Below are 12,934 nucleotides of genomic sequence, written 5' to 3' on the forward strand. Positions count from 1 at the left end.
CTCATTAAACTTTGAAGGGTGTCGTATTAAAGGGCGGAACCAATTTGATCTCTGGGAAACATTTCACCCTGCTGAATAAGCAGCACAAAAAATCTGTGGAAAGGACACACACACACACACACACACACACACACCAAGACGTACCATTGACACAGCCAGCCTCATCGCTTTTGTCGAGGCAGTCGTGTATTTTGTTGCACTGTTTAATGCCGTGGATGCAGGATCCGTCTCCGCACTGGAACTCATCAGGTCGGCATGTGAGCAGAGCTGCGGATGAGCACAAACATCAGCCAAACGCTGACACAAAGACTCCAAACAGACCTTCATGAGGTTTTATCTTTAGGGAACATGCTTTGGAGCTTCATAATTGGTAACACCCTTATGAATACAAATGTAGTCTGTGACTCAGTAAAAAAAATGTATAAACATTTTATATACACATCCAACCCATTTTTTATTCAATCACTTAAGTACTTTAGTGCATGTCACTAGCATAGTCACACTTCTCCCTCTGAAAACCTCCAGAATCACCCTTTAAAGTCGTTTCACAAAATACTGATAGATCACTCATTCTTACACATCTACAGTATCTATCAATCAGTATATGTGTGTGTGATTCAGGAATGGGGACAACATTTCCCCTCAAGGATAGTAATACCAGAAATGTTTCTTGTGGGGACATTTTTGGTCCCCATGAGGAAAACAGCTTGTAAATCATACTAAATACTTTGTTTTTGAATATGTAAAAATACAGAAAGTTTTCTGAGATAGGTTGTGTTTAAGAGTGGGTTTAAAGGGGACCTATTATGCCCCTTTTCACAAGATGTAATATAAGTCTGTCCCCAGAATGTGTCTGTGTGTGTCCTCCCTATTTGGGGGTGAGCAATAAAAAAATGTTTTGTGTGTGTGTCCCTTTAAATGCAAATGAGCTGCTGCTCCCGGCCCCCTTTCCAGAAGAGGGCGGAGCCTTTACAGCTTGTGCTTTGGCCACGACAAAACTGGAGAATCTCACGCAGCCAAAATGCCAGAAAGTGACAGCCTTGTATGTTCGAACAGGAGTCAGACTCTGGTTGAGAGACTCAGGAAGAAGTTACAACTTTTAGAATGGAACTGAATGTTTCTGAATGGTTGGATAAATGTATGTAGTTGTTGTGGAGTTAAGACGATTTAACTCAACGACTCCTAGTACCGTCATGTTAGGGTTGAGAGATAGAACATACAGACAGTTTTGTACAGTATTAAATCATTATGTCTATAGAAAGTCCCCATAAAACATGGAAACCCAACGTGTGTGTGTGTGTGTGTGTGTGTGTACATTTATATGAAGCCCAAACACACAGGCACAACACTCCACAGAACATTTTCAATAGGCAACATGAAGCTGTTTGCAGTAAGATTTGAGACAAATCCGGCCTGATTTAAATGTTTGCGTGGTGGGTATGACAGTTTAAAGGCACTTTCAAAGTCCAAGAAAATCTTTAAAAACATAATCGTGATCTAATACTGAAGTGTCCCTCGTTTCTGGAGAGCTGCTTTTGAATTACAGAGGCTTAATTATACAAACACATCTGAGTACACAAACAATATTGCCCATTATGAAGTTCAAAGTAAAGCCCCCCGAAACTCTGCATAAGAACAAGGGATTAATGTGATTATAGAGCAGTCTGTGGTAGATGTACCCATCCTATGTTTCAAGGGCTTTAAGATGCTCAAGGACATGTGCTCAAGTTGCCTAGCAACCTCTGCGTGCCCGTTTTCCCTCCGGCCTGGGCAAAGTGACACCGTAATTGACCTGGATGTTACCTGACAGTGGGAATGAAGAAAGAGGAAGCAGGTTTAAAACAAGCACTCTGTGAACTTATCCGGCCCATGAAGTCAACCTCAGAGAACGAGAAAGCTTGGTAATTAAAATCAGGCCCTCTCCCGGGCACCTTGTCTCTCTTGAGGTCGGTTTATACTCCTGGGATCTTGTTGTTTACCAAAGACGCACTTCTGCTATGTTAGATAACAAACACCTTGTGGGAGCTCTATTCTGTCAGAGGTGCCTGGGGAACGAGCACGACAGCGGAGATGTGACATTTGAATTTTCCAAGCTTTGAGGGAATGATGTGATGCGGAGATGATGTGACAGAATTTTGACAAATCTGATTTCTGATGCACATCAAAGTCATTGCTGGTATGAAATTAAATTGTGCGATACCATAACTAGTGCCAGGCAGCAGAAATGCATTAATTTAGAAATTCTGATGTGTGGTCAGATTCACGTGTATCAGCTTTTTAAAACGGCTTCAGATATGTGACTTGTCCAACCAAATGAATAATGTATCACTTGTTTGAGTCTCGGAAATGAATGTGATGCAGCTGTTTCTGTACTGTTTCTGTATATGCCATACTTCATTTGCTATGAATAATCACAACCTTTTGGTTTGTGTTGTGTACATTAAATCAGTATACAATCCAAAGAAAAACTAAAATATCCAAAAGAAAAAACAAAACAATTCATTGGTTTATCAAAAAATGTGAATGACTACATGGTTATGCAACATATGTTTGGCAAAAAAAAAAAAAAAAGCATTGTTTTATATACTGTGTATATAAATTTGGTTATAAACTATATTTGGTTTTTGATTTCTATGAAGGTTACTACAAAGGAACTGGTTCATGTCAAAGATCTAGAACAAGTTAGTCAACTTTAGTGATAACTAAGCAAATATTTTATTAGCCTAATATCTGATATCTGAAACTGAATTATTATTTGAAAAAACGAATTAGTGAATTTAGTGAACAAACTTGAAGGGTTATTTCAAGGGCTATTCTTCTAAACCCATAAGACTTATTTCATCTTCAAAACACTAAGATATTTAGAAAACCATATGAATCAAGTGGTTTAATCCAAGCCTTCTGAAGAGACGCAATTATTTTGTATGATGAACAGATTTAATTTATCGTAAACGGAAGCTCAATCACACTTGCCTGAAGCGTGAGAACCTTAGGTTTTTCAAATATCCCTTATTTTTTTATTACACAAACTGCGTAATATCAAAGGCAGTGTACTATACATGCCTACACTGCAGCTGTATGCCAAATCCTTTTTTACACATTAAAATGTGGCACAAAATGAAATGCTGTATAGGTTGTGCTGGGTAGTTGCTACTGTACATCCTTGAGCATCACCCTTGAGCAGCAGTTAACCTTAGGATGTTCTATGTATTAAGTGCACTGTAAGCTCAGAAACATACTGTACTCTACACGAATGCACAAACACTTGGCTAACATACTGCAAACGTCCATGAAAATGTGTGTGCTGCCTTCCATCACTGTCAAACTGGATTAAAGTCCGTCTTCCCACCAAATGCTTTGACTCACGTGGCAATAATGGCTTCCACAATAAGAATTGTCTTTTTTGTGGGTGGAATTGATAATAAATGGCAGAGAGTCAGAAAAAATGATCTGCATAGAACTGTCGCTTTCCATCTTTGGCGAAACCTTACAATATCTGAGGGAATTGAATTCCCATCGGAGCATGCCAGTGTGACGTGCCCTTCAGAAACATTGTTGGGGTCGTGTGACCCTCACAAGGAGAACTCCTGCTGAGATTCTTCCATAAATGTGGTGGTGATGTTTGTTTTTTGTATATCAATGCAGCATCCAAGTTCAGTAGGGGAAAAATTTGTCTGAGGGAAAGATGCACAACTACTTCAAAAAGTACCATTTGAATGAACCAATTCCCTGAAGTAAACTGTCCTAACCAATCGATTTGCTAAAATGAATCCCAACTAAAACACAAGTTGACAAAAAAAAACTGCCAAATTAAGGGAGTCACTATGTTGTACAGTGAGATCCTACAGGAAGAAGTGATGGTGCACACTCACGGCAGTCGACCTCATCCGACTTGTCCTTGCAGTCAGGGTCCCTGTCGCACCTCCAGGTCAGTCTCACACACTCCCCACTGCCGCAACGAAATTCTCCAGCACTGCATTGCAGTCTCCGGGCGGGTGGAGGAACCGGTCGACCGGACCCGCCCCCGCATCGCACCGCCCACTCATCAGACCCGTCAGAGCAGTCGGGGTCTCCGTCGCAGGTCCAAGGCTGAGGCACACACTCGGAGCTGTTGCAGCGAAACTCGTGCGGCCCACAGGTGGGCGGAGAGCACTTCTCCTCATCGCTGCCGTCTCCACAGTCGTCGTCACCGTCACACACATAGACCGGTGCTAAACATTTACGGTTACGACACTGGAACTCCCCCGCTGAGCAGGACCTGGCGTCTGGGGACAGGAAAACAGAAATGAAGAAGATATATCAATGAAGATGAAGAATATAGATGATATAGATGAAGAAATGTAAAGGAAAAGATTGTCTGACTGACATGTCCTGCTTAGTGGTAGCTCATTCAAACCGTGCAAAAATGTATTTCATTCAGATGAAAGCACAAAGGACAATTTTACACTCACCATCCAACTCGTTACATTTCAAGTGTTATTACAAAACACACTGAAACTGAGTTATTAATGGCACTATAAGAATTTACTATTCAAAATCCTCTTCGTCCCATGTGAGACATAAGGCCGCTTTTAAAAGTTTGGGGTCGTGAGATTTTTATATTTGAAATAAATTAATACTTTAATTCCGCACTTTTATTCAATTTCTACTTCAAATAAATGTTGTTTTTTTAAACTTTCTATTCATCCAACAATCCTGAAAAATGTATCACGGTTTCCACAGAAATATTAAGCAGCACAACTGTTTTCAACATTGATTATAATAATAAATGTTTCTTGAGCATCAAAATTATCATATTTGAATGATTTCTGAAGGATCATGTGACACTGAAGACTGGAGTAATAATGCTGAAAATTCAGCTTTGCATCACAGAAATAAATTACTTTTTTTTTTAACTCAAAAAGATATTAAAGATATTAAAATATATTAAAATTGTAAAAACATTTCACAAAATTACTTTTTTGCATTTTTTTAATGCACCCTTAAGCATAAGAGACTTTTTTCAAAAACTAACTAGTTAATTTTAAACATACTTAGACAGGACCTCGCTAGAAAGTAAAATAACATTTTAAAAAAATCAATACTATATAATAAATTCAAAACTACAAATACAAAAGACAAACAGCAACACTGGATGAAATAATAGCAGTAACTGTATGTTAGAGGAACGTATATTTTATATTTTATTTTGCGAATTAAATGAACTTCACTTGTACTGTAAGATGTTATTATCATCCCACCCACATGTTTTGCTTCTAACAGGTTTAGAGACTTTTCAACGGCACACATTTATCCTGTGTCTGTGGAGCAGACAGATAGCAGCTGAAGTGAGAGGGCGCGGGAAAGTAAAGCACAGGGGCTCACAGACGGTTACCCGCTAGGAATGAGAGGGGCAAGAGAAACAGAGTAAATATTGAGCACACGTCAGATATCTGCAGAAGCAGGGGGCACATCTCAATATTTGCCAGGAACTGGCAATGCTCAAACTCAAAGCAAACAGAGACACAATTTAGATGTGTTCATTATATAATGGACTCACATATTGTGCCTGTTAAATTTAAAGAAGACTATTATGCTTTTTGACATTTTCAACTACCTTTACTGTGCAATGTTGCTGTTTGAGCATGAAAAAGGTCTGCAAAGTTACAAAACACAAAGTCACTCCAAAGGGAGTTATTCTCTGTATCAGTGCACATTGTTCTGAACTCCCTGAAACCCCTCTATTGTAGTCTCGAGATTTCTTCTGAGAACGTGCACGTCACAATATTCCTCATTTAAATTATTCCTCCCCAAGACATACGCAAAATAAAAGGGAGAGGCCTGGTTGAGTTGCGTTACTCGTGTGTTGAAACTCACGGTCATTGTGAGGGGCGTGACATTTCCCAAACACGCTCAAAGCGGTTGACCAATCACAACACATTGATCCAGCCGACCAATCAGAGCACATTCCGTTTTTAGAAGGAGGGGCTTCAAAGAGACAGGAACTAGACAGGAGTGCGTTTCCCAAAAGCATCGTTAGCCAACTATATTCGCAAGTTCCGTCGTTATCAGAATAGTTCAACAAGTCGATGTTTCCCGAAACCATAGTTCAAATGAACAATCGCAAACAGCATCGGAAAATTGTGTGGTTATATTACTATGGTAGTTAAGCAGCGAGTTTACATCGTTGTACGGAAAACGCACCCCAGAGTGTTACTGACAGACTGTGAAGAGAGGTGCTGCAACCATATTAAATATGTGAATTTATGAAATGAAAAAAAATTTAACATTCAAACATGAAAACCTTTTCTAGTAGACCCAAATACATTTTTTTGTATGGAATAATAATAAAAAAAAACTGAAAAAGTCATACAGGTGTGGACCAACATGCGGGTGAGTAAAGGATGACTTTTACAAATTTACATTTTGGGGTGAACTATCCATTTAAATTCTTATTGGGAGATTTAAGACAAACACACACAGAATTCAAATAGAGATCAGTATAGAGATTTTTTTTTTTTAATAAAGGGGTCTTAAGAGATCACATAAAGACAGAGTGAAGGACCTGCAGATCAAAGGCGAGATTTAAATGGGATCTCTGAGAAACAGGTTTGACGGTAGAGATGAGTGGAACACAGAGGGAGCATAATAGGGAAGGATACATGAAATTAGGAAAGACAAGGAAGCATTTTGCTTGTAGCTAGTTAATGTGATCATATTCACCAAAAAGAAAAATCCATTTGAACAAATATCAGTTTAATTGACAGATTGTTTTATAATAGTTAGAGGTGTTTACTAAGGTAAGCATCAACTACTATAGTTCATACTTAACCCTTTGATGCACAACATGGGTCTAAATAGACCCGACTGAGTTTTCATTTTCTATATCTTTGCAAGAAATTCATTTCATCATTCAGTATTCCAGGTATTCCTCAATTAGCTTGTTTTAGATCATTAAAAATCCTTATTTAAATTTTTCCTTTCTTACTTTTCGAAAAAAAATCATTTTTGTGTCACTACCCTTCTAATGCGCAACATGGGTCTAAAAAGACCCGTATTCATGTTTCTTTGCTGAATATTCGAAAGAAATGTATTTTATCATTTATTAATCCAGGTATTCATTAAATATCTTGTTTTTGATTTCCACAAATCATTATGTTTATTTTTCCTTTCTTACTTTATAAACACACATGGTTTTTGTATTTCTACATCAATTTTACACACATGGGTAAAAAATGACCCATATAGGAACCTTTGATATTTATAAATAGTATAAATACATTTACTGCAGAAAACTATTCATCTGCCACACATTTCACAATTCAACACAGCTGCTTTTGTATATTTCATGCATGTAAGTTTTATTTAATAAATTTTTGTCACAGAGAAAATATTTTATATTTTGTGAAAGACATCTAGATATGGCCTAATATTTGAACATTTAGGCTAAGGTTACCTTGACCTTGAAATCCATTACTAGTGCAAAAGAGAAACATGTCCAATACTATTAGCTAGCTTGCGGTCGATATATTCTATTTTATCTAATAGCTAGGTCAACAAAATAAAAGTTGCAATAGAAAGTTATATATACAAGTATATATTGTGGCTGTTGGGCAGAAACCTTGTACCTCCATATTCATTTTTATTTGTGGTCATAAATCAATGCAATCGGTCACATAAGCCGTCGTGTGGTGGCGTTCTGGTGCACTATGGCTGCTGTCGCATCATCCGGGTGGATGCTGCACATTGGTGGTGGGGAGATCCCCCTACAGTTGCACTACACTACAGTTCAATTTCAGTGTTATCGGTTATATGTGTGTTATGTGTGACAAAGTGGCCAATAAACATATTTCAAGTGTTACAGTAAATGTGTTGATCTAAATAACTGTGACATTGGTTATTTTAACAAAAAGCTTTCTTTATTCTTTTGTTTTATCACGCTTGCATAGATGGGTCATTTTAGACCCATGTGTGTAAACTTGATGTATTAACACAAAACCTTGGAAATATTAAAATATAATTTTGTGATAATAGAAAACAAGATATTTAGAATATTCATAAATCATGAAATTTATAGATCATGAAATATTAAATGCTCAAATAAAGTGATTTCAAAAGGTGAAACAAAAAAAAATGCCAATCCATGCATGAAATAACATAGGAAATGAATACGGGTCTTTTTAGACCCATGTTGTGCATTAGAGGGGGTATCCATAGCTTGCGCATCAAAGGGTTAAAGGTTTAAAGCAGTCGCGATATTTTGTGGCCCCCTACTTGACATTAAAGTTTAATGTTAGTGCGGCCCGTCGTTGCGTGTGCCGCGTTTTAAAAATATATATTTTTTTTATCCCTTATGGGCTACCATAGATAGTCTCATGACAGCTTAAGGTGGGTTTGTTGTCGCGAGCGACGTGTTGGAGACCCCTGCTAAAAACAATGTGAGAATAATCATTTTGAGCTTGTAATATGTGTCCAGCAGGTTGATAAGAAGGTTTGCTTTGATTTGTGCAAAGTCAGTAATTTGCCTGAGACACTATACATGTGTAGAAATAATTAAATAAGGCTGAATTCACATTTAGCGCCCAAAAACGCGTAGAAAACGCGTAGAAAACGTTCTCCTTTTTCCAAAGCGCCAGGGCGGCTGCGCTCCGTAGGCGTCTGTCGTTGCTAAGCTACGGTGCGCTTGCGGCATTCTGAAAAGTTGAGATGTTTGTATCTCGATGCGGCGCGCACGCGCTTGGAAAAAACGAGCGCGTCGCTTCCATTATGAGCGTGCATACCGCGCACCTACATTTGAAATAACGAACTTGAGCGCGCAAAAGACGCGATATGTGAACAGGCCCTAAGACGGGCAGACATGACTGCAAATATTTGTATTTCAAAAGCAATAATCGTTTTTCTAAGTATAATAAAAGGAAATGTGCCTTCCAAAAAAAAAACATTCAATATCATTAATGTGTTGTATAAAGAAAATAAAAAGGACATAAGCAAATATAAGTATCACAAATATGTGTTATAAGGAAAAGAAAAAGAATGTTTGTAAAATAAAGTATCACAAAGATTTTGTGTATAAGGAAAATGAACTTCAACTGTCAGAAGGACAGCTCATGAAGATTGGATCAGTTGTGCTCCTTTTTTGGAATTCTTGAATACTATTTTTTGTGGAATACTTGATGCGGCCCAGCCTGACCCAGACTCTACCTCCAGCGGCCCCCAGTTAAGTTGAGTTTGAGACCCCTGGTTTAAAGATTTAAACAAATCTCTATTATTTGTCTATTCAATCCAACTAATATTTATTCTATAGGCTCCAACTGGATGTATCCTATCTCTCAGTCGTCCTTTATTTAATGTATGTACAAGAGATTTGTGAATCATGTGAGCAGCTCCAGTATAAAGGCCTCTGGCTTGAGATTAGCCTAGATTAAGTGTAGATTAATGTGTGGCAACAGGCAATTATCCTCACTGTGCCAAAACTCCCTCCATTTAGATGATTCATTTATTCCAGTCAGGAACAAAATCCCTACAACTCTTGGACATATAGTACAACAAACAGTGATATATATACTCCTCATGGTCTGACCCGGTTTCAGATCAGAATTTTCCTGATTTTTCCTGGGCAGAAAGGTCCAAATTTAACCTTTGCTTATTTCTAAAGACTTTACATTTAATTTGCAGTCACCCATTAACGTAAAAGTAAAACAATGCAAATCCCATTTTCACTGTCCCAGTGAAACAGCATTTTCAGTGAGAAGAAACATGCAGGCCAAGACTTAATCTTGTGCACCACTCTGCACATTTTGTGTTTCCCCCTTAACACACCTGATTTAGATCATCCGCTCATTTAAGGTGCGTTCCATTCGACCGTAAGTGGACTGCGAAGTGAACGAGAGAGCTTCGTGAACTGAACTGAGTGTGTCAGAAAAGAGAGACATACAAAATGTCCTAGGGACCAGGATTGAAAACCACTGATGTACACTGCATAACTGCATTTAGATCTGACGTCAGTCTGGAATGGGACACCCACTGTAGTGAAATGGACTACTGCCCTCCTGAAACACCGCCGGAACACACCTTTGATGAAGCTTTTGACATCGAGGATGACGATTCTATCATGGGGACAGCCTACACATAAAGGCAGGTGTGCATAGTGCTTATGCTCACCAAGGCTGCATTTATTTTATTTTAAAAAACGGTGATATTATAAAATATTATTACAATTTATTCTTTGTATTTTAAAATGCTTTTCAAAATAGTGTACTGCATAGTGTAGTTTATTCCTGTGATGCAAAGCTGAATTTTCAGCATCATTACTCCAGTCTTCAGTGTCACATGATCCTTCAGAAATAATTCTAATTTGATGATTTGCTGCTCAAGAAACATGTTTTATCATTACCATCAATGTTGTTGATAATAATAAGAAATGGAAGAAAACAAATCGAAGGATTCTTTGATCAATAGGAAGTACAAAAGAAATGAATTAATTTGAAAATAACACTTTTGTAACATTTTAAGTCTTTATTTTTTATCAATTTAATCCTTGCTGAAAAAAAAAAAAAAAAAAAAAAATCTGACCCCAAAAATAATTTTTTTATAAACGTATATGGTACTACCTGTAAAATAATTACTTTCTATTAAGTTGGCTTGTTTTTTTTTCTTTTTTTCTTTTATTACATTTTATTATATTATAATTATTATAAGTATGACTAATACACAAGAAATTGTAAGGAGCTATTTCTATCTGACCCATGACATAAAAATTACTTTAATTGGAGTAACAATTGGAGTAACAATAATATTAAAATAAAATAGGAAGAAAAGAAAAAAAAAAAAAGAAAAAAAACTAAGCACATTTTTAGGTAACCTAACAAAAAGTGACCTCAGGAAGGAAAGTTATTCCAGAACGGAACCAAATTATTACATGTTCTTTTGAATGACATGCCTCAATGATTTTTGAACAATACGACCAGGAATAATAGAGTCAGATTTTGATTACATATTGACACAAGAAAAAATTCTTAGTAAACTAGGTATTTAGGGTAAAAAGGCAAAGGAAAATGATGAATATGCTTGGCAGGGTTTTGGGATCTGAGTAAATGATCGGTCTGCATTGATTTTTCTATAGCTTTGAGCTTGAGCCCAGTCAGCATTGCCTCTAAGGAGAGCCGGGAGTGGTGAATGTCGGAGCGGAGCCAGTTTGACCCAGTTCCCTGGAACTACACTGCCGTGCCCGTGATGATGAGAGGTTCTGATTAGTGGAGGTGAAGCTGTGGGCCGTGTCCAGCCTGAGGGGAGAGAGGTATGGTGGACCAATCCACCCACATTAGTGTCTAATAGTGCCCACTGAAAGAACACATAATTCACCACAGTGAATGTTTTTTGTGGTTTTATATATATATATATATATTATATTTATACCAGAAGATGGACAAACGTTTATGCTCTTGGGGCACAAGTGTACTCAAAAGTGGGACCAAAAATATTTCAGTAATTCCATGCAACTGTCAGACACAAAATCCTTTAGTCTTCAACAAGACAGACCATTTTAAGAAGGTAGTGCAGATTATTGCCAGTGGAAAGATATATAACTAATACAAATATACATAAAATAATGCAACAACAAACTAAAAAGCATTCATTTTCAGGTTCCATATGAAACACTGAAGGAATATTCAAGTTTGTACTATATACAGTACAAGCTCTAGCATGTCACATACTGTACGCTGTCAATAGAGATTGACTTATATTCTATCCATATATATGTTTGGAATAGCATTCTAGCATACTGCTACTTATCATCGCTGCATTATATAGTATGTATACTGTGTGCAATGAAACCTTGCATGGAATTCTATAATACTAATAACTATGGGTGTAACGATACCCTCATGTCACGATTCGATTCATATCACGATACTGAACTCACGATACGATATTATTGAGATACTCCAAGACATATGGTAAAAGGTTAACAAAAATGTACGGTTGATTAAAATACTAAATTTGATATTACATTGTGGATGTAAATGAATAGGCTTGAACTTGGTGCTGGTAACCCAATGCACAGGATAATGGTGATAATAGAGTAAAAATATTCATGATTCTGAAGCTGAAAATACAGAATTATTTTAGATGAATATGCTTGCACTCTGTCACTGACTAGATATATTTTAAATAATGTAGGCCAATTTTTACTGACATTTGGCATTATCAGGACCCAAAAATATTCCCCCATTGCATTATTATGCATTATATTCAACATTATATATAGTAATTTAATGTAGTACTGACACTAAAACTCTGAAATTGTTTTCCTCACACAGTAATTTTTATCCACGATACATATTGTTGCATTTTTGTATTGCGATATATATTGTGACATGATATGATATATTGTTAGACCCCTAATTATAACTAAATTAAACCAAATGTTCAGTATACAACAAAGCATATTGAATAACTTACTGTATCCCACAATGCATTGCACTTGACCTTCCATTTCCTGTGTGATGATGAATAAACCACAAAAAGTACCATCACCTGTTTTTTTCTTGTTTCTAACTCATTTTAATTTACTGTCAAAAATAAAGACTTGGATTTGAAATGCAAAATGATTTTATTTTTTGGATGACATTCACAGAATTAAACATGCATGTAAAAAGGTATTGACTCAGACGTAATGTTTATTTTTGCATATTATTTTTAATAACACACATCATTCAAAATGTAGGCGTCGGTAATGTTTTTTTTTAAATAAGTTACTATTTAAATGTTTATTAGTAATTAATTAGTAATTAATACTTAATTAGGCTACTATTTATTAGTAATTATTAGTTGCTGACTTTAGTTCAGTAAGGATGCTTTAAATCATCATATTAGAATGATTTCTGAAGGATCATGTGACTGAAAAATGGAGTAATGATGATAAATTCAGCTTTGATCACAGGAATAAAATTTG

At 36.6% G+C, this 12,934-nt stretch overlaps 1 protein-coding gene across 2 annotated transcripts in view; it reads right to left on the reverse strand.

Annotated features, from left to right (window-relative positions):
• The window catches only part of LOC130096897 (low-density lipoprotein receptor-related protein 8-like), an 87,365-nt gene that overhangs the window by 23,235 nt on the left and 51,196 nt on the right, over nucleotides 1-12,934 (reverse strand). For both annotated transcript variants that reach the window (XM_056263598.1, XM_056263590.1), the window contains exons 5-6: nucleotides 3,873-4,265; nucleotides 145-267 (exon numbers count right to left, since the gene is read on the reverse strand). In XM_056263598.1, coding sequence (XP_056119573.1) covers nucleotides 145-267; nucleotides 3,873-4,265 — 516 coding nt within the window. The remainder of the gene's footprint in view (nucleotides 1-144; nucleotides 268-3,872; nucleotides 4,266-12,934) is intronic.

Source organism: Rhinichthys klamathensis, unplaced genomic scaffold (genome assembly GCF_029890125.1).
Source record: "Rhinichthys klamathensis goyatoka isolate OS25496 unplaced genomic scaffold, OSU_Roscu_1.1 h1tg000011l_1, whole genome shotgun sequence".
NCBI lineage: Eukaryota > Metazoa > Chordata > Actinopteri > Cypriniformes > Leuciscidae > Rhinichthys > Rhinichthys klamathensis.